Below are 22,600 nucleotides of genomic sequence, written 5' to 3'. Positions count from 1 at the left end.
ACAGACAAAGCATTCCAATCTTTCCTCCATGATTGAATTGCTCACTCTGGCTCCTCCTCCTTCCCCCTTCCTCAACAGCATCGGTCCCTACGGAAGCCTCCTGTTGCCAAAGGTCTCTGCATACATTGCTCTTGTACCCTTAACAACCGTCACATTTTAGGGGACGGAGGGTCCTCTATGCTGTCTATTGAAGTGTTCGCTGGCTGCTCTATCTCCCCCCTTACATCTCCTTACTCCATATAAGCTTGGCTGGTTGCCAGTCTTTGCTTTGTTATCTCCCTCGTAGCTTGGCTGTAATTCAATACTGTCTCTCTCTCCCCTGTCAGCTACAGGAGATGGGGGAGGCGATCTCCACCACTCCTCCGTCTCTTCATTCCAGTCCCTGACACCAGAGAACACCTGCTTGGCCCCTGGGGACACACAGGGCAGTTCTTCCCATTCCGTGGGTGGTCTTTGTACAGCCCTAGTGGATACTATTAGCAATACACACCTACATCTGTAGATTTGATTCTGCCCATATTCTATCCCTACTACATTTTATTTTTTTCCAAATTTCCCATCAGCCCAACGAAAAGGTTCTGCAAAATGTATGCCAGGAGAGCTGCCGTTGCATCCCAGGCCAGGGGGTTATCTGCGAAGCCCATAGCTGTGCAGCAAACGAGAACTGTGAAACCATAGATGGCGTCTTGAGATGTGTAAATAAGGGTAAGGAAAGATTCGTTCAAGAGAGTGATGGGCAACCTGTGGCCCTCCAGATGTTGTTGAACTACAATTTACCTCAGCCCTGAACGTTGTTCATGGCACAGATATACTGGCAAGAAGATGTCCTGTTGTCTTTCGCCATGCCTAAAACTTAGCTCCACCTCTCCACTGATAGTTGCCATCCCTAAATAGCATTTAGCACTTTCTCATATTTCCTCCTTCCTTTTCAGATCCATGTAAATCCCTGAAGTGCCGAGAAAAGGAAACATGCAGGATTGAGAACGGCCAAGCTAAATGTATCCCAGACTTCTCAGGAAGCTGCTGGGGCTGGGGGGACCCACACTATCACACCTTTGACACCTTGAAGTTTGATTTCATGGGCACCTGCTCTTACACTATTGCCAAGTACTGTGGGAACGATGCTACACTGGTGCCTTTCACTATCGATGAGAAGAATGACAACAGGGGCAACCAGGCTGTGTCCTATGTGCGTCTGACCAACATCTATGTCTATGGGTACAAGATCTCCATCCACAAACTGGAAACTGGAAAAATCCGGGTATGTTAAATAGTCAGGGGGCAATGACCCCACTGAGTGTAATGGAATTCATTCCGCTATACAGCACTTTGAAAGCCCAATATTGGGCTAAAAGGTAAAGGTAAAGGGACCCCTGAACATTAGGTCCAGTTGCGGACGACTCGGGTTGCGGCACTCATCCCGCTTTATTGGCCGAGGGAGCCAGCATACAGCTTCCGGGTCATGTGGCCAACCTGACTAAGCCGCTTCTGGTGAACCAGAGCAGCACACTGAAATGTCGTTTACCTTCCTGCCAGAGCAGTACCTATTTATCTACTTGCACTTTGACATGCTTTTGAACTGCTAGGTTGGCAGGAGCAGGGACCGAGCAACGGGAGCTCACCTCGTCACAGGGATTCGAACCGCCGACCTTCTGATCGGCAAGCCCTAGGCTCTGTAGTTTAACCCACAGCGCCACCCCGTCCCTTAATATTGGGCTAATGTAGAACAAGAACAATAAGGAGGGGGAATAGAGGCCAATGATTGCAGGCCAGTGTCAAGAATTCAGATATCTATACAATTCAGAAAAATGTGGTAATCGCCAACACACAACTTTGCATTACACTAAATAATGATGCTATAAATGCTGCAAAGTGAAAACTGAATGGTGCATAAATACACACACAGTTTGAATCCTTGTCTTGAGCTCATGGGTTCAAGCTGGGTTCTGAGCAGCTGTTAGTACTTTTGGAGTTGGCTTGGTTATGGACCCCCTTATGTGAACGCACTGCCAAACCAGAAGTGTTCACTTGACTTGTCTGGCTTGCCAAGTAATGTTCCCAAGGACCATTGAACAGTTTAAGCTACCAAAAATAGATCATTGGTCATGCGAAGCAGAACAATGGATAGTGGTAGTTAGCAAAGGTCTCAGTTCCTTGTGAGTCACCTGCAATCAATAGGTTAGGTCAGGGATAGGCAACCTGTGTCCCTCCAAGTATTGCTGGACTACAACTCCCATCCTCCTTGACTATTGGCCATGCTGTCTGGGGCTGATGGGAGCTGTAGTCCAAGAACATCTGGGTGGCCTACAGGTTCCTCATGCATGCAGATTTTCCAGCCTATGTTTAAACAAGGCCTTGTTGTGCGTAATGTTGTTTGATCATGTAAATAAGTCATGGTCTCTTGGGATGAAATGAGCCATCGCTAACAGAGACGTCAGTGAATGAGAAGGTGGCTGTGACTCAGCTCAGCAAACATGAATCAGGATGATGTCAACCACCAGCAAGTACAAATGTAGTCCAATACAAAGGCACAACGCCAAGCCAATTAAATAAGAAAAACATCCAGGCTGGATTTGGCAGAGATCCCTGATTTACATTATGAAGGGTAATTCCTTCCATACAGGGAACTTTTCTCTTTCTCTGTTTAGCTGTTGTCTGTGTGTCTCTGTCTATCTGTCTGTATCTCTTTTAGGAATACAACCTACAAACAGCCAACTTTGATATCAAATATCCCACTCCAACCTTTTACAGATATAGTCTAGAAGAGTGTCATCTTAGAAGATGACATCTCAGAAGAAGAAGAACCCCAAAGGGGTTGTCAAAACTCTTCTGAAAATAGGCTGTTCTGTTAAATACTAAATCCAGTATTGGTCAATGGGATGGTGCAGCATCACTGACCTAACCTCCTGTCACTGGTGTCACTGTGGCTTCATGGGAGGGCTGAGACCACAGCAAGCTCAGTGCAATGAAAATGCACCAGCAGGAGCACTGGATTGGCACCATTGGTGTGTTTGCCTTTCTGCTGCCTCACTAACCCCTTGACCCTCCCCTTCCTGATAAGCCGCAGTGATGCTGGCAATGGGAGGTCAGGTAAGCGCTGCTACTGCATATACAGCTACTGGTCCCAATGACAACTTTAACATCAAACAACACAATTCTAACCAAATCTACTCAGATATGAGTCATATTGAATTCAATGGGGCTTAGTCCCAGGTATGTGCAGTTGGAACTGCAACCTAAAGCTTTGTGGGATTGTATGGCACGGTTTCTAAAAAGCCTCCAATAATTCCTGTGTGCGTTCTGTCTTGCCATTCTGCCTTTAGTTAAATGACATCGTTACCAGCCTGCCACTGACCCTTGAAGATGGTAAGATCAAGCTGTACCAGAGTGGTTCCTATGCTATCCTGCAAACAGATTTCGGCCTCCAAGTATTATATGACTATAACTGGTATCTGCTTATCACAATCCCCAGTAGTTACTATGGGGCCATTTGCGGACTGTGTGGAAACTTCAATCAAAACCCTGCAGATGACATGGCCTACCCCAATGGCACAAAGGCTGCCTCCATCGAAAGCTGGGCCAGCAGCTGGAAAGTCAAAGACGGGGACCCCTTTTGTTGGGATCACTGCCAAGGGAATTGCCCAACATGTGATGAGAGCAAGAGGGAGCAGTATGGAAAGGAAGATTACTGTGGGCTGATCAGCCAAACCTCAGGGGGGCCCTTCAGAGAATGCCATGCCAAAGTGAATCCAGATGACTTTTTTGATAGTTGTATTTATGATGTGTGTCTCAACGGAGGGACCAAGAAAATGCTTTGCCAGGCCTTGGAGGCCTATGCTAAAACCTGTAGGAAATCAGGGGCCACCATATATGATTGGAGGACAACCTCTGGCTGTGGTGAGTGCTCTTCCTCTATACAGAAACACAATAGCTTAGTCGTCTCAGTAAGGCCTATAGATTATTGCAGCCTGTGGATATGGACATGCTGTTTGAAGAAGCACAGCCGACCACCTGCCTCCTTTGCTCTTGCCCATCTTTGCTTCTTCAAACAAGCCATAAGGGATTGACCGGGTGGGTCCAAGGAGTGATTAATGCTACACTGGAGAAGGGCGAGGTACCAGAAGTTCTACAATGTCTATCAGCTAGTAGCAAATATCTCTTTTCTGGGCAAGGTGCTTGGGGAGGTGGCGGCAGTTTAGCTTCATGCATGTTGGAGGAAGCTGATTACTTGGAACCATTCTGGTTTGGCTTCAGGCCAGGTCATGGCACTGAATGCAGGGAGTGCAATCCTGCTCATTCTCCTTGATTTTGATATCTCAGTGGCTTTCCATACTGTTGACCCTGGGATCCTTCTGCAGCATCTCAGGGAGGTGGAGGTTTAGTGGCACTGTACTTCAGTGTTTCTGCTCCTATCTTTGGGGCCATTTCAAGAAAGTAGTCATGGGAGGCTTCTGTTCAGTGCCATGGGAGTTGCCTGTGGTGTCCCACAGGGTTCCATCTTGTTTCCCATTATGTTTAACATGTATATATACAGAAGCTGACAGCTGAATCTTATTTTATGCTGGCACCCTCTACCACACCAAAGAGCAGCTTTGTTTCATCCATAAATTTCCAAAGTACCTGTACGTCTAACATTAATTACATCAGCTTTTGCCAACGTGAAGCTTTAGCGCATTCTCTCAGTTTTAAGACCCCCGCTGTTCTCCTCCTTACAGCCTTGCCGTGCCCTCAGAATAGCCACTATGAGTTCTGTGGCAATGCCTGCCCCGCCAGCTGCGCCGACCGCAATGCTCCCTCTGCCTGCAAACAGCCCTGCGTGGAAACCTGCCAGTGCAACGATGGCTACGTCCTCAGCGTCGACAAGTGTGTGCCTGTCGGGAGCTGTGGCTGCACCTACAATGGGCTCTACTACAAACCTAGAGAAGAATTCTGGGCTGATGAGACCTGTGGTTCCCGCTGCACATGTGATCCCACCCTGGGCATCGTGGTGTGCAAACCAGCTGGCTGCAAAGCCAGTGAGCAGTGCACTGTGGTCAACGGTGTCCGTGGCTGTCACCCCAGTGTTTCTGCTACATGCATAGCAACTGGGGACCCTCACTATACCACCTTTGATGGGAAGAAATTTGACTTCATGGGTACCTGCATCTACCAGCTGGCTGGGCTCTCCTCTAAGGACCCGACTCTCAAGCCTTTCACTGTCAGTGTGGAGAACAACCACCGGAGCAGCAACACAGATGTTTCCTACACCAAGGTGGTGACTCTGAAAGTCTACAATGCAACCATCATGTTGAGCCAGGAGTATCCACAAAGAATCCAGGTACCGACATGGGCAATAGTTGGATCATTGTGTTGGTTCCTTGGATCATTACAGGATCCTTTTAAATGGTGCCTGTGGCTCCAAGGGTGGGGGTGGGGGCTAGCCAATGTTGTAAACTTTTCATTTATTTCACAGAAGTTACACACCACTTGGTTGTAATGAAACCTCTGGGTGGTTTACATGAAATAATGGAACAGTTAGCTACAACTGATTAACACTTTTAAAAATGCTTAAAATTAATTAAAATTAATAGTAGACTTAAGTGAATTTACAGCAAGTCACCATCTATGCATCTTACTAAGCTTGCCTAAGCCAAATTATTTTAAACCAGCACCAAAAAAAATACATAAAAGTTACCTACCTGATGTCAAGGAGCGGGAGGTTTCAAAGTGCAGGTGCTGCCACAGCAAAATACAATTTACACTCATTGAAGTAGCTCTTGCATTTTGACAGTGGTGATAGTTTTACTCAAAATATACCCATTGAAATTAATGGATATAATTCAGTCATGCTCATTAATTTAACTGTGTCTACTTATTTGGACGACTGGTGTTCACCAATGTTGGATACTTACTATAGCACTGGTGATGGTTCCTTTGCATCACATTCCAGGTTAATGGCATTTTTGTGAACCTGCCTTTCTACCAAGGAGACAAGATAAAGGCTTATATCAGTGGTGTTCATGGCTTCATCAAGACTGATTTTGGCCTGATTGTCACCTTCGACTGGAACAGCTACGCCAGAGTCACTGTACCCAGTGCATATGCCAACGCTGTTGGTGGCCTCTGTGGCAACAACAACTTGAACCCCAATGATGACTTCATCATGAAGGATGGGAGACAAACGTCTAGCATATCCCAATTTGCAGAGAGCTGGAAGGTGGCAGAGGTCCCTGGTTGTACGCCAGGTTGCACAGAGAATTGCCCACCATGTGAAGAGGCACAGAAACTCCCCTATAAGGGTGATCGATTCTGTGGGGTCCTCATCAAAAAGGACGGACCATTCAGGCAATGCCATCAGCTCATCGACCCAACACCCTACTTCACTGATTGCATCTTTGACGTCTGCCAGTATCGTGGCCGGCACAGCATTCTGTGTGATGCCATTGGTGTTTATGTGGCAGCGTGTCAGGACCTGGGAGCTGTGATTGAACAATGGAGATCTAACAATTTCTGCAGTAAGTATCACCTCCTGGTGCTGCTTTAGCATAGGAATATGAGGAGCAACCTAATGCCAAGTCAGAGCATTCTCTAGCATCTCAGACAGGGGCCCTTTTCTAGTTGTATCTGGATATACTAGGGATTAAACCGAGTACCTTTTACCCCTACCATGTTTTGCTGCAGGGAGTTGTGTGCCAAATGTAAAGGTGCATGAGCTGAAAACAAATTGCACAAACCTTGACAAGTGTAAAATTTGAGGTTTGGAAGTAAAATTTCTCCTCTCTCCAAATGTTTTTATTTTGGTACTAACTTGAGTCATGCTCAGAGCAGACTAACTATAAATATCGGAAATTCTACCTCAGGTCCATTCATTTCAGTGGGAAAACTTTGAGTACAGCTTAGTTGGATGCAACCCAGAGTGTATAGATTTCAAAGACTACTTGGAATATTTTTTAATTTGTTTGATCCTCTGGACTTGTCAGCCAACATTTATGTCCTGGCATGTACAGACCACTTAAGAATTCAGATCCACCTGAAAGATCCACTCTGTTAAAAAGGTCATATAAGAAATTTGACATTAGATTTCAAGTGTTTTGAATTTACTGATCTCCACATCAATTTCATTTCAACCCTGATCATTCATGCCCCTGGTTCACATCTGTCCAATTTTTAGTCTTGATCCCAGTGAACAGCTGGGCAGCACTATCGATCTTAGTCTGATCCATCCAGACACTATGAATGGTCTTACATCATTAATATCTGTGCTTGGTATTGTTCAGCAATTTTAGGTGTTGCAGGACAAAGCCAGGTAGTAATAGTAGTATTTGCATAGACAGACATCTATGTTGTTTCAACTACTCCAGTAACATAGGAAATACAGTAAGCCCACAACTTATGCAGGGATTACATTCTGGGGATCGCAGCAAAAGTCAAATTGTGTATAATCAAAACACATTTGGATGGGCGGGGTATAAATAAAAAAAAAATAAACCAAAAATATTATTAATGGCATGTGGGATTGCCAAAGTCATTCTTCCTGGAACCCCAGCCCCCTTTCCTCCCCCATTTCATTTATTTATTCTTATTTGCCAAGAGCATAAAGCTGAATGTGCACAAGTTAAATGCACAAAGTCGCGAGCTTGCCATATGAGAAAGCTGTTTTTTAGTCAGACTAGGATCTGCTCTAACCAGCAGATGTCACTCTGTAGACAGAATCTGCAACAGAGCACAACAGACCTATTCAACTCCAGGTGTCCAAAGAACCAGGTGTCTGCCAAAATCACTTACATGCTAGCTTGAAATTCTCCACATTCTGTTTTTGTCCTTTCGTCCAGGCCTTGCCTGCTCAGCGAACTCTCGCTACGAGCTCTGCGGAAACGGCTGCCCTGCCACTTGCCGTGGTCTCTCGGCTCCTGAGGGGTGTATGACGTCCTGCAAGGAAGGATGCTATTGCAAGCCTGGGTTTGTCTTGAGTGGGGACCAGTGTGTCCCTGTTGGCAGTTGTGGCTGTGAGCACCAGGGCAACTACTACAAGAAGGGAGAGGTTTTCTACCCTGGTTCCTCTTGCCAGGAACGTTGCCAATGTGCAGACAATGGAGTTGTCAAATGCCAGAAAATCTCCTGTGGGCCCCACGAGGAATGTAGGGTAAAGGATGGTGTCCCAGGCTGCCATGCGGTAGGGTGCGGGAAATGCAGTTTGGCTTTGGGCTCCCACTACGTAACTTTTGATGGACGGGCCTACAACTTCCAAGGAACCTGCACTTATACTTTAGCTAAATTGCAAGGGAAGAATTCTCAGCTGGCAAACTTCTCGGTGTTGGTGGAGAATGACAGGTCACTGACCAAGACGCTTACAGTCTCTTTTCATGGATACACCGCTGTCATTGAAAGGGCGATGAAATGGAAGCTCAAGGTAAGTCCTGTTCCAGGCTTTGTCTCTTCATGGTAGAAATGGTGACAAAGTTCACATACAGTTTCAGGAGCCCTGGGGAGAACTTCATCTCCCATTGTCCCCCGTTCCCTATCAGTAGATATTGACTAATCTGCTAATTTTGTTTTCTCTCCATTTCTCATTTCCCCCAAGTTCAGTTCTCCAGATTTCTGCAGCAATATGTGATTTTTTAAATTTAAAAAATCCTCATAGAAATCCATCAACATTTTAGTGATACGCAGTCTCGATTGTTGAAAGATTTTTAAAATATTAAGTGGTTTAGAACTTCTTTAAATAATAAAATAAATAATACACACATTTTGGCAAGCAACGTTCTCCAACAGAATGTATTTTCATATGTTGTTCTGGCCAGTAAATTACATTTATGAACATTTTCCCCAAATATATGTGTTTTTGTACACATGCATCGGTTGGAGAACTGCATTGTAAAATCTGGAGAATTGATCATTTCACTTCATGTATTGTTTTTGGGAGGTGCAAATTCAGGAGTTTGCCATTCAAATGCAAACAAGACCAAATTTCTGCCCCATCACACTGTAAGCAAGTGTGGTGGGGAGGGGAGAAGGGTAGGAGAGGAAAACCTCTCTCTGCTTTCCCCTCGGTGTTCTGTAGCTGTTGCTTCTGCTAAGTGGAGACAAGGAAAGGAGTGTGGAGGAAAATCATTCCAAGCCCATGGAATGACTCAGGACAATTTCCAGGTTTTTACTGTTCTTCTTTCCATGGGAAACTCAGGAAAATCCTAATTCAATGCAAGAAGAGCCTTGAGGGACTCACCCACCACTACTTTAAAGATGCTTTTGATTATACTGAGGGTATGGCTGCATGGATTTTGCACATGTATTCATGCAATTGTACCATAGCTGTGGGATTTGATCCTGAGTGAGAACAGGCAAGCTCCATCCCTCAGTTCTTTCAAATAGACCTTAAGGATTTCCCTTTCGACTGTAGTCTTTAGTAGCTAACAAATTATGACTTGGGCTGTAGTAATGGTATTGTATGGCCTGGCTCTGAAATATTAGAGTAGTGCTGGATTATTATTATTGTATGTTTCATGCTCGCTTTTAATGGTTTTGTTGAAGGAAACATTGTGCTTTGATATTGTGCTTTGATATATTTGATATATTGATACTTGATGCATCGATATTGTGTTAATATAGGGTTCCTTCAGATGACCTCCTTATTGAGCATCCATCCTGATTTTCTCGTACAAATCTTGTGCGGTGGCTAGACTATGCCTGATCTTTACTGAGCATTTGTTCTGATTTGTTTTCAGGCAGGTCATATGTCACCAAGTATTCATCCTAATTTGCTTGAGGGGCATTTACACATCTTCCTGTTAAACATTTGCGCATTCCACACATTTCAGTGGATTTCCCCACCACTTTCCTACCTGCAAAAAGTCCATTTTTAAAAAAGTGGATTTCTTGCCCTGGGGAGAAAGGTACTTTAATCTGCTTCAATTAAGCAAACTTAAATTTCTGGCATGTGTTTGAATCCCTCCTGCAAAATAGTATCAGCCTGCAGACACCCTTAGTTCGAAAACTGTGTTAGGAGGTATCCCCCCCCAAAATGTGGTTGATAAATCCATTTAATAATAAATAATAGTAATTTAAAACTGTCACCTTACATGGTCACCTTCTCTGTGGTTATTGCAGGTGGATGGACAGCTCTACACGCTGCCCATGAAGACAAAGGATGGGAAACTCTGGGCCAACCAGGAAGGCAACAATATCATTGTCCAGTCTGACTTTGGTCTCAAAGTCCTTTTTGATACCTTTTCGTACATCTTGGTGTCTGTCCCCAGTAACTACCAGGGACATGTCACTGGCCTCTGTGGTAATTTCAACAGTGACAGGACCGATGACTTTACTCAACCTACGGGGAAAAGCACCCAGAATGTGATCGAGTTTGGGGCCTCTTGGAAGGTTCCCATTGATGGTGTCAGATGCTCCGATGGTTGTGGAGATAAATGCCCCATCTGTGATGCAGCCAAGACAGCGCCGTACCGACCGGACAGTTCCTGCGGAATGATCCAAGCCAAATCCGGCCCCTTCAGGAGCTGTCACTCCTTGGTAGACCCTGCTGAATTCTTCAACCACTGTCTGTATGACATGTGTGCAGCCAATGGTGCCAGAGAAACTCTCTGTAGGAGCATCCAGGCCTACGTCACTGTATGTCAGGCTGCAGGAGTTACAATTGGAGCCTGGAGAACAAACAATTTCTGCCGTAAGTTTGCACAGCAACCTGAAATACCACCTTTTTTTTTATCCCACCCACTCACACTGATGCTTAAAATATTCATTCTGCTATATTAGACAAGATGTTGCCCTGCATATGCTGCTGGACTACAGCTCCCAACAACTCTGGCCATTGACCATGTTGACTTGGGCTGATGGGAACTGGAGTCCAAAAGCAACTGTAGGGCACCATATTGGCTACTCCACTGTGTCAGAATAGACAGCCACTTTGATATATGCCATTGGGAGGAGCACAGTGGGAGAACATGGTCAACATTTAAATCAGCATTTCATATTCTCCAACATTTCTCCAATGAAAATAGGGATGTCCTGCTCCATAATAATAATAACAATAATTTTATTATTTATACCCCACCCATCTCACTGGGTTGCCCCAGCCACTCAAGGTGGCTTCCAACATATATAAAAACATAATAAAACATTAAACTTATAAAAAAAAATTCCTTATACAGGGCTGCCTTCAGATGTCTTCTAAAGGTTATATAGTTACTCGGTCCAGTATACCTGAAGGAGCGTCTCCACCCCCATCATTCTGCCCGGACGCTGAGGTCCAGCGCCGAGGGCCTTCTGGCGGTTCCCTCATTGCGAGAAGCAAAGCTACAGGGAACCAGGCAGAGGGCCTTCTCGGTAGTGGCGCCCGCCCTGTGGAACGCCCTTCCAGCAGATGTCAAAGCGATAAACAACTACCTGACATTCACAAGACATCTTAAGGCAGCCCTGTTCAGGGAAGTTTTTAACGTGTGATATTTTACTGTATTTTTGGTTTTTATGGAAGCCGCCCAGAGTGGCTGGGGAGGCCCAGCCAGATGGGCGGGGTATAAATAATAATTATTATTATTATTATTATTATTATTATTATTATTATTATTATTATTATTATCTCCTTGGCTCGGTGGTCACATAACTCCATTCCCTCCGATGAAAATAGGGATGTCCTAAAGAAAAGCAAGGCATTCTGGCATCAAATCAGAAACCGGGATGGCTTCTGTAAATCCGGGACTGTCCCTGGAAAATAGGGACACTTGAAGGGTCTGGCATTTAGATCAGGGTGAGACCCTCCACACTGCTCCATTTGGCCTATTAAGCCATTTTGGTTAAACTACACCCACTTGCCCTACATGGACCTGATATCAGCTATGATGTCAGGTGTGGCACAGGTAAGAATGAGGCTTGGCCAAAAGGGGCTTTGCAGGCCCTGCTAACCGAGTCATGGTTTTCCAGGAGCTTTGGAAGTGCTTTGCAAGCTTTGCACATTGTGCCTGGCATTTGAGAAGCACTGAGCACAGGACTTACAAACCGCTTTGTGCAAGTGCTTTCCAAATGCTCCACCACCAGCTGGAAGCACTGTGTGCTTCCCAGTCCCGTGTCAATTTGCAGATTGTTGGGTGTTTGGGACACACTTTGCAATCTCTTTCAACTTTGACACGTGTGAAGCACCTGGCATCATTATGACATCAGATGATGGGCAGGTAGGTGGTCCCACTCACCTGTCAAAGTTGTCCTGCGGGGTTGGGGAAAATAAAGATCTGGCCTGCTTCTCCAGCCCTCATTTTGACGATGCAGCACCTATGTCCTTTTATTGCTGCCCTTAAATATAAGCCCTGATACGGGACAGTAAAGCAGCCAGAGATGGAATGGTGAGTGGAGGGGTGTCCCGTATGGATGAAATGCTTCAGAATTTAAGAATGGTTAGCTATACCTGCCTGGACTGTTCCTGCCTCCTATAACCCCAGGTCCTCTCTCTCCTTCTTTTCAGCTCTCACTTGCCCACCCAACAGCCACTACGAGTTGTGTACAAGGACCTGTGGTTCCACCTGCACCAGCTTGTCCACTCCAGGCCAATGTTCAAAGAAATGCTTCGAAGGTTGTCAGTGTGACAGTGGCTACCTGTTTGACGGTGACAGGTGCGTGGCAATGGAGAACTGTGGCTGCGTGCATGAGGGGCGCTACATCAAGGTAAGTCCAGCACTTGTGGAAACTGTTGTGTCTGTGTGAATGTGCCACTTTAAGAGCTCACCCACACTTCCCTTTGCCCTGCCGCTTTCTACCAGGAAAACCCATGGTTTAGCGCTAAATTGGAACAAATGGCAATTAGGTATTCTGCAGATTGGCGATTGCTCCAATTTAGCATTATGGAAAGGGTTTTCCAAGGGGAAGAGGTGAGGCAAAGGCAAAACAGCTTGGAAAGCACAGGACAAGTGGAAAACATCTAGGCAAGGGACAAGCGGAAGTCTACATGAGCCCTTAGTGAGTCTGTGAGGGCTAGTATCTCTTCCCTCCTTCAGATTGCCACTCATGCATTACTTTGTGCTGAACTCAAATTTTCACAACAGTAACATAGGCAAGGGATGCGGGTGGTGCTGTGGGTTAAACCACTGAGCCTAGGGCTTGCTGATCATAAGGTCGGCGGTTTGAATCCCTGTGACGGGGTGAGCTCCCGTTGTTCGGTCCCTGCTCCTGCCAACCTAGCAGTTCGGAAGCACGTCAAAGTGCAAGTAGATTAATAGGTACCGCTCCAGTGGGAAGGTAAATGGCGTTTCCGTGCGCTGCTCTGGTTTGCCAGAAGCGGCTCATGCTGGCCACATGACCCGGAAGCTGTACACCAGCTCCCTCTGCCAATAAACTGAGATGAGCGCCGCAACCCCAGAGTCGGCCACGACTGGACCTAATGGTCAGGGATCCCTTTACCTTTACCTTTAAGATAGGCAAATGTACCAGTATATGCATGCTTATAAGTGAGAGGCTTGAAGGAGCACACCATGTTAAAGGGTGCTTGTCACCTTCTCACACCCACCTTGGCCTCATAAAGGACAGCTGGTGAGGTTGACAGCAGCAGCAAAACACAGAGAGATGAAAAGGAGAAAGAGTTGCTGATAAAGGCCAAGATTGTGGAGCAAAGGAGATACAATAAGAATAGAGGGAGGCAGCCTCTGGCCCAGTGAAACTGATGGAGAGAGGGAGGACAGCGAGAGAAAGCTGGCTGTTGGAGAGGCCAAGGAGGGAGGCTGAGGGAAGCAGATGTGAGAGGAACAGCTGGGAAGGAGAAAGAGATAGGTGGCGAGGGAGACCTGAGGTTATAACAAAGGTAACCAAGAAGACCTGCACATCACAGCAGAGAACCTTTGATAAGAAAAGCACTTTCCTCCTTGGGTAGTTGAGGAGCCAAGAGATGGAACCTGTAATAAGCAACTGGCTGTGTGAAAATCCTTGGAGATGATGGACACAAGAAAACCTAACATCTGAAATAATTAGTATCATTTAAGTAGGAATACAATACATTATGCCAGAGTGGGAGAGGCTGCGACCAGGTGATCTGCACCCGTGGCGTGTGGTGAATGTTTTCTTAGGGGAACAGTTAGGGCCAGAGGTGCCAGCTTGCGAGGGTGATGGGGGGGGAGAGACGTAGTGCAGGTGAGCATCGTGCCTCCCTCCCTAAGCTGGGCAGAAACTTCCCAGGACTCAGGAAGGAGGTGGCAGGGGTACATTTAAGAGATTAGCCTAGTCCCCTAGTCCACTGACTGCACGCCACTGATCTGCACTGAACTGTTGATGGGCAATAACTCCTGTTTTCCCTTTTTATGATTCTTTATACTGGACAGTAGACAGGCCTTCAAACAGAGTATGCCTTCAAACAGAGGACTGCAAAGGAGGACAGATGGACACTCTATTCCTTGTCCAGGCTGTGCTCCAACAGAGCTATATAACCTCAGCTGTATAACAAAGCTTTATTTGACCCCTGAAGAACAGGGTTTCACCTCCAAACATGTTGAGCACAAAGGAGTTAGTGAGAGGATGGATGGACTGAGTCCAGAACTGCCCACTGTATTTGGGGAGGGGGAGTTATTTGCTTCCATTTTGGAGTTTGACAAGGGGCCAGAAAAATCTGAAAGGCTTCTGGGACTTTTTGTGATCCTGATAATGTTATATGCAGAATGCTATGGCATATAAATCTGTAAGCTTGCCCAGACCCTTCGAAGACTCCAGATTAGATTCTTCCCTATTCTCTGCTCCATTGAATGTCTCTGTTGTTAACAGGGATAGATATATCAGTCTCTTTCTGGTCTATGTCAGTTTCACATCCATTGATTAGCATGGCGTAGAGTTCATGCAAAAATAGTATGAGTAAACGTATTAAAGTACAAAATGTGACCTATTTTAATATCCATTTTACTATCAATTTATCATTTATGCAGCACTGGTGTACTAGATTGTAGCTTTATAGAGGTAATTCTAAGTACTCAGGCTTGTTCATGTTGAATTAAAAATAATAATATTTTAAAACATTTGCATTTAAGTTTTAATTCTTTTTTCTCCCCTCCCTCTCTCTTGGGCTGTAAATCTTACAGGCTGGAGAGAATATTGTCTCAGAAGACTGCCTGAAAAAATGCACTTGCCGCCCATCAGGCCAACTGGTTTGTGCAGAAAACAGTTGCCAGCAAGGAGAAATCTGTGCCCTCCATAACGGTGTGCGCGGTTGCATAAGGCCGAATGGAGAATGTGCCGTCCTCCCTGGAGCACACGTGACTTCCTTTGACGGTGTCTCTGGGAAAATTCTATATCTAGGGGCTTACGAGGTTGCTACCCTTTGCAATGGCAGTGACCCCTCTTGGTTCAAGATCGTGGCAGTTGTCGACAAACACAACAGCTGGGATTTGCCAGCTGTGACAACGATACATGTATTTTTCAAATGCCTGTTTCTCACTGTAAAACCGAACAAGGAGGCATGGGTAAGTTCCCGGTGCAGGATCCTGGTTTGCGTCCAATGTTAGTCACACACAATGGACAGGACTAACTTAGGTCCATTCATTTCAGTGGATCTACCCTGAGTAGATTTAATGTTGTGCTGCCCAAGTGCAAAGCCTTGCTAGGCTTTCACCAATAGAGCAACAGGCTTCTTTAAGCAACTAGTCATCCTGGCAAGGTGAGAGACGCTGGGAATTGTAGTTGAGCAGCATCCAGAGATCACCACATTGACCAAAGCAGGAGAGGGTAAACTGAGGCCATCCAGTCCTCTCTATCTGGCCCATGGGACTCTTCCCGGGTCACTCCCCCTTCCTTGGCCACACCTCTTATCATAGCACGTCAGCAGGAATAATGCATATTGGTTGCCTAGATGGATAATAGAGAAGGGACATCATATTCAATTATCATCCTTTTATTATTTATACCCTGTCTGTCTGACTGGGTTGCCCAAGCTACTCTGGACTGCTTCCAACATATATGTATATAAAAAATTGACATAATTATAGCCTACGCTGTGGATTAAACCACAGAGCCTAGGACTTGCCGATCAGAAGGTTGGCGGTTCGAATCCCCGTGACGGGGTGAGCTCCCGTTGCTCAATCCCAGCTCCTGCCAACCTAGCAGTTTGAAAGCACGTCAAAGTGCAAGTAGATAAATAGGTACTGCTCCGGCGGGAGGGTAAATGGTGTTTCCATGTGCTGCTCTGGTTCACCAGAAGCGGCTTAGTCATGCTGGCCACATGACCTGGAAGCTGTACGCCGGCTCCCTTGGCCAATAAAGTGAGATGAGCACCGCAACCCCAGAGTCAGCCACGACTGGACCTAATGGTCAGGGGTCCCTTTACCTTTTATACAAAGATAAGTGTGCGGCCATCCATTGCCTCGGCTCTTTTGCCTCTGGTCCCACCCACTACTGGCACGTGGCCCTCCCAAAAGGGAATGTGGCCCTCAGGCTGAAAAGGTTTCCCTGCCCTGCTCCACCCATTAACCCAACACCTTCCCCCCTCCTTTTCTGCACTTCAGGCTAATGGGCGCAAAATTACGCTCCCAGCAAAGGTCTCTGAAGATGCCCACGTGAGCCTCTCTCAAGACGGGATAACTATTCATTTGGCCTCTGAAGTAAAAATTCTGCTCGGACCTCGTGGGGAAATGAAGACGCAAGTCTGTAAAAGCCTGGCAGCAAAGCTCTGTGCCTCCTGTGGGAACTTCAATGGAAATCGTGCTGATGACCTGAAGCTGCCCAGTGGGAAGGTAGCAAGAAGCTTGTTTGAGGTCATTGCTGTCTGGAAGGAGGGGGAATTCTGTGCTAAGTGAGTGGCTCTGAGAAAGGTCTTTGACCAAAGAGGACAAGTAAGTGTTGCAATTATTCTAACAAGTATATATACCTATTAAGAAGTCATTTTGCTTTTTTAATAAATGGATTTCAAATATCATTGTATTTATCCATACATACTCTATGTCTAAAAGGAATCCATTTGCATGTTGCAAGTGTGGTCATATCTTCTATCCTTCATGAGCCAGTGTGGTGTAGTGGTTAAGAGCGGTAGATTAGTAATCTGGTGAACCGGGTTCAATTCCCCGCTCCTCCACATGCAGCTGCTGGGTGACCTTGGCCTAGTCACACTTCTCTGAAGTCTCTCAGCCTCACTCACCTCACAGGGTGTTTGTTATGGGGGAGGAAGGGAAAGGAGAATGTTAGCCGCTTTGAGACTCCTTAGGGTAGTGATAAAGCGGGATATCAAATCCAAACTCTTCTTCATTCAAAGGGGGGCATGGTACACTGGTACCTTGGTTCTCGAACTTAATCTGTTCCGGGAGTCTGTTCGACTTCCGAAACCGTTCAGAAACCAAGGCATGGCTTCTGATTGGCTGCAGGAGCTTCCTGCACTTAAGCAGAAGCTGTGTCGGATGTTTGGCTTCTGAAAAATGTTCACAAACCAGAACACTCACTTCTGGGTTTGTGGCATTTGGGAGCCAATTTGTTTGGCAGCTAAGCCATTCGGGAACCAAGGCACGGCTGTATTATCTTTCCAATGTATCAGTATCAGTCTTTTAGCAGAAGTAAGGCCATGGAAAGTTGCTCATTAGCTAAAAAGGCACTCAGAGCAGTTTTCAAAAATTGGTTATTAAATCCCTGCCTGCAGACTTGCAGTCTAAAAGGTCATGACACAAAAGGGGTGAAACCAGGAATAAGAGGAAGGATGGAAAACTCAAACGCAGACTCAACTCTTCAAGTTACGGGTCTTGGAGTTTTCTAAGTTCTTGTCTTTTAAACAGAGCAGCCTCTCCCTGGAAGCGTCCTTACATCCCAGATCAAATCCAGGAGCAGAGAAGGTGACAGTGTCCAGGCCAGGAGGACAAGGCAGCTCCTGCCATGCAGCCCTTTCCCCAGAAAGCAGGCTGGATGGCAGGCAGTTATTGCCTACTGACAGAAAAAAATAGCATCTGGTAGCAATAAGCAAGTTGTAAAACCAGGAGTAATTGATTAATTACACTCAGAGAGCAAAGTCATTGCAAATTGAGCCGTTACATGTTAGATAAAATTCTACAGTGCTGCGGGAAGCATTGGGAAGTTTCTCACTGAGACATAAATACACTCACATTGCCTTCTTCACAATTTTCTCTTCTAGTGAGGCCTAAAAGGTGCCTGAAGCAAAATGAACCCTTCCCTATGCTGCTTCTGGGAGAAACTTCGCATTTAGGTTCTCAGGCAAAATTCCTTGGTGTGGCATATTCCCTGGCTTCACAGTTCAATGTTGCTCAACCTGTTATCAGGTTTACTCTGACTGCCTAATAAAATGATGACACTTTTGCTTAAGAATCAATAAAGCTTTTTTTTGCAAACTTCACTTTGTCGGCATGATTTTAACTCTGGGAATATGCAGAGATGTGAGAGGTCTGGGAGGAAACTCATGGCGATGTTCAAGCAAGAAGGCAAGGAAGCAATATGATCTAGAGCAGTGTTCTTCAGCCTTAAGTCCAAGGTCCAAGGGCAGACTACAATGCACAGTTGTAAAAAGAGACAAAACCGCTACAATTATTTACGAAATAAAACCGTTCCTAATGGAACAGAACGGTATAAATGCAGCAGAAAAGGTGTGTCCCACAAAACATTGCTTTATATACAAGCGATATAAAATAAATAGCCATACAAAATACATGCATAAAGCAGTATAAAATATAAATAAAGCAATATAAAAATATGCTAGGTTCCCTAAAATAAGCAGCACATATACAAATACAGTGGTACCAGAGGTCCGTTTGAGGCATCTGATCATAGCCTGCATTTTAATCAAGGCTTATATTTTGATCAGATTCCTGTATTCTAAAAATGAGCTTAAATTCACAAATGTTTCTTTCGAGGCAGGAAACCAGCAGGCAAGGTCTTTGTCAGAGGCCCCTTTGGTTTATTGCGGTCATAAAAAATATTGCGGTCATAAAAAAAAAAAGCTGAGAGCAAAAGGTCACTGACCCTACATATTACAGAACATAATTAAGCTGTAATAAAGCGGCTAAATTAAGAATTAGTAAATAGTAAAAGGTTTTGCCATTTGGCCTCTCAACATACAAAGGGTCATTTGCCTAAAGGTCAAAAAGGTCAAAGCATCTGGCTGGCAGGAGGGGGAGTAAAGAGCCGTTTTTTAAGCTGTTCCTTGTTCCTTTTAAATTGAGATCCTTTTACTCTGCAAAGATTTCTTTTCCTTTTAAAAGGTTATTTATGTTATTTATAATATGATATTCTGTTGCCTGAATGCAATAAGCATCTAGAAAGTAATAAATGTTAGATTCTTATTTCGTAGAATCATAGAAGAGTTGGAATAGACCACAAGGGCCATTGAGTCCAAACCCCTGCCAAGCAGGAAACACCATCAGAGCACTCCTGACATATGACCTCCAAAGAAGGAGCTCTTTCATAGATGGTGTGTGAGAAGGTGAACAAAAAGATCTGTTCAGATAAAATTAGAACCATTAGCCATCTGTTTTGCAGGGAATAGGGCAAGAGGGGCCAAAGGTTATCTGGTAATTAAGGTGCCTTGTAGAGGTTAATGGCTACTTGTTTGCCATTTATAAATAGAAGAAAATATAGCTCTCTGTCTCCCATAAAAGGTAATAGGAAATGGGTGTATCTTTTATGATTGGTTCTAGCAAACAGCCAATAGGAATTTCAACCAGGCTGATTGGACAAAGGCAGCCAAAGGGAGGAGAAAGGGGGCTGGATTGAGGAAATATAAGTGCTGGCCATAATGGCAGGAGGGCAGGCCAGAGCTTGGTAACCATATACCACTGTGCCTCTCATTTATTTGTCTGACAAATAAATTATTATTTTAATTTCTCTATTGCTGCGTTGAATATTTCATTCCAGCTAAGCGTTAACCACAAGCAGGGTGCTACACGTTCTTAACCTGAAACTGTTCTTAACCTGAAGCACCACTTTAGCCAATGGGGCCTCCCGCTGCCGCTGCGCTGCCAGAACACGATTTCTGTTCTTATCCTGAAGCAAAGTTCTTAACCCGAGGAACTACTTCCAGGTTAGCAGAGTCTGTAACCTGAAGCATCTGTAACCCGAGGTACCACTGTACATACAACAGTACATATCGCAGTTTCAAAATAAAAAAAGGTAAAGGGCCACTGACAGTTAAGTCCAGTCACAAACGACTCTGGGGTTGCGGCGCTCATCTCACTTTACTGGCTGAGGGAGCTGATGTTTCTCTGCAGACACTTTTTCCGGGTCATGTGGCCAGCATGACTAAGCCGCTTCTGGAGAAACCAGAGCAGCGCACTGAAATGCCGTTTACCTTCCTGCTGGAGCGGTACCTATTTATCTACTTGCACTTTTGGGCATGCTTTCGAACTGCTAGGTTGGCAGGAGCTGGGACCGAGCAATGGGAGCTCACCCCATCGCAGGGATTCGAACTGCCAAGCCCAAGGCTCAGTGGTTTACACCACAGTGCCACCCGCATCTCATAACAGTGGTGCATTAATACTCATATCCATTTCTCTAAGTCTCCCAAATATCATCCCACTTCATTCATTTCTTCCCCTTTGCTCACATTTTCCTTTCGTTTCCACAATTATTATAAATTATTTTGTTATGTTCAACGGAGACCACTATTCGTCAGCTGTTCCCTCAGGGCACCATCTGTTTCCACTCCCCTTCTTGCAAATAATGATGAACAAATGTTGGCTCTGGGGTATGTAATGGTCCGTACAGGCTTGAGACTCCTACTCTGGGCTCTGTCCAGTGGAATCCTGAACCTCCTCTTATGCAAACCCATGAAATTTGGCTTCCACACTTTTTTGTTTAACTTGGCAAGAACCTCGCCGAAATCTGTTGGTTTGGAATGGGCGGCTGAGACTCAGCTCAATCTAGGGACTGAGTTGGCCATGGTCACTTGGGTGGATGACATTTACAGATGTGTGTGCTCCACTATGGCCACATGCACCATGTCATTCATTTGAAGTACACTTAACACACATTTCATAGAATCATAGAGATGGAAGGGAACCTGGGGATCATCTAGTCCAACCCCCTGTAATACAGGAACATGCAGCTGTCCCTTACGGGGACTGAACCTGCAACCTTGGTGTTATCAGCACCATGCTCTAACCAACTGAGCTATTTGAAATGCATGACTTCCCCCAGTGAGTCCCCAGAACTATGAGAGGCCCCAGCCTGATATCCTGCAGACCCACAGCCTTTTGAAGGGTTTGCCAACCTGATGCTTGTAGGAACCAGGGTGCCTGCGAAGGTTTTAACTGGTGGCCCTGGGCAGAGGCCTCAAACTGTGTGCTTTCTTTCTTTTCTTTTCTTTTTTTAAAAAGTCTCTAGCCCTCCTATAGGGAAAAGTGTGATGCAAACGTGCATTGCAGGGGGTTGGACTAGATGACTCTCATGGTCCAATTCTACGATTCTGTAATTCTATGAGAGGACGGCTACTCTTCTAAGGGATTTCTGTCAAAGGAGCTTGGGTGGCTGTTCCACCTCACCAGTGCTGGATTTACGTACAAGCTATAGCTTAGGGCCCCACTCTCTTGGGGACCCCCAAATTTTTTTAAAGGAAACACACCTGGATGTACATTTCCAAAACATAAGATACAAAACAAATAAAATAAAACCTACATACAGCAACAGTCTTTTGTGTTGTGTAGGCTCCTATGATGTAAGTAATGGGCCCCGCCTGCTAGCCTGCTCCCTAAAATATGACTGGTTTGCTCCTTTCTATATATAGGGGTGCCTACATTCTGCATGGACTGTTTGCATGGCAACATGTGCAAATGGCTTTAGAGACCTATTAGGTCCATAAATTACCATATAGCATATATTCAACACAAAAAACAGTGACAATTTGTTGTTGACAAAGGACTGCTAGACATATAAAGGGCCACATTACCTTTAGTTAGCTTAGGGCCTCATCAAACCCAAATCCGGCCCTGCACCTCACAGTGTTTTTAGCCAGTAGCTGCTCAGGCACAGAGTGTGAGACCTTTGCCTAGGAAGAACGGGACTAAAGGTAAATGTAGATGAGCCCTCCCTTTGCTAAATACCTCTATCCCTGGTAAGCTACTTTTTCCTACCACAGGGATGGAGAACCTGTGGCCTTCCAAGTCTTCTTGGACTACAACTCCCATCATCCCTGGCTGTTGCCCATACCGGCGGGGGCTGATGGCAGGCAACATCTGGGGAGTCCAACAACATCTGGGGAGCCACAACTTTCCCTTCACTGTGTATCAGAGAAGTATCAACAGACTCGGGATACATATTTTTGGAAGGGCAAAAACCAGACTAGTCGGTTTAGCTCAGTGTTTCAGAGTTTCCCAAACTTGGGTATCCAGCTGGGGATTGTAGTCCTCGAACAACTGGAGACCCAAGTTTGGGAAACCCTGGTCTACAATGACCAGCAGCAGCTCTCCAATGTTTCAGGCAGGGGACATTGCCAGCCTCACCTGGAGATGGCGGGATTGAACCTGGAACCTTCTGCATGCAAAGCAGGTGCAGGTGCTCTACCACTGAACGGGAGTATTATTCTGAAATGGCAAAAATGACCAGAAGAATCAGAAATCAGGAAGACCAAAATTTTAAAAAAGAATGGGGAAATTTATAATCTATCTTAAAAACCATTGTAAACAGTTAAATTGTTAGTAGGATTGGAATAACACTTGTAGTTTAGATA

At 45.3% G+C, this 22,600-nt stretch overlaps 1 protein-coding gene across 1 annotated transcript in view; it reads left to right on the top strand.

The window, feature by feature from the left end:
• LOC128419251 (IgGFc-binding protein-like) overlaps window positions 1-18,239 on the top strand; it is a 29,559-nt gene extending 11,320 nt beyond the window's left edge. The window contains exons 8-18 of the mRNA XM_053399696.1: window positions 79-112; window positions 933-1,261; window positions 3,324-3,897; window positions 4,716-5,317; window positions 5,930-6,494; window positions 7,812-8,389; window positions 10,084-10,654; window positions 12,443-12,642; window positions 15,033-15,413; window positions 16,452-16,778; window positions 18,059-18,239. Coding sequence (XP_053255671.1) covers window positions 79-112; window positions 933-1,261; window positions 3,324-3,897; window positions 4,716-5,317; window positions 5,930-6,494; window positions 7,812-8,389; window positions 10,084-10,654; window positions 12,443-12,642; window positions 15,033-15,413; window positions 16,452-16,742 — 4,125 coding nt within the window. The 3' untranslated portion in view covers window positions 16,743-16,778; window positions 18,059-18,239. The remainder of the gene's footprint in view (window positions 1-78; window positions 113-932; window positions 1,262-3,323; window positions 3,898-4,715; window positions 5,318-5,929; window positions 6,495-7,811; window positions 8,390-10,083; window positions 10,655-12,442; window positions 12,643-15,032; window positions 15,414-16,451; window positions 16,779-18,058) is intronic.
• The last annotated feature ends 4,361 nt before the right edge of the window (window positions 18,240-22,600 follow it).

This window comes from Podarcis raffonei, chromosome 8 (genome assembly GCF_027172205.1).
Source record: "Podarcis raffonei isolate rPodRaf1 chromosome 8, rPodRaf1.pri, whole genome shotgun sequence".
NCBI classification, from domain to species: domain Eukaryota; kingdom Metazoa; phylum Chordata; class Lepidosauria; order Squamata; family Lacertidae; genus Podarcis; species Podarcis raffonei.
The sequence above is the reverse complement of the archived record's forward strand: the minus strand, read 5'-3'. Positions and strand labels throughout refer to the sequence as shown.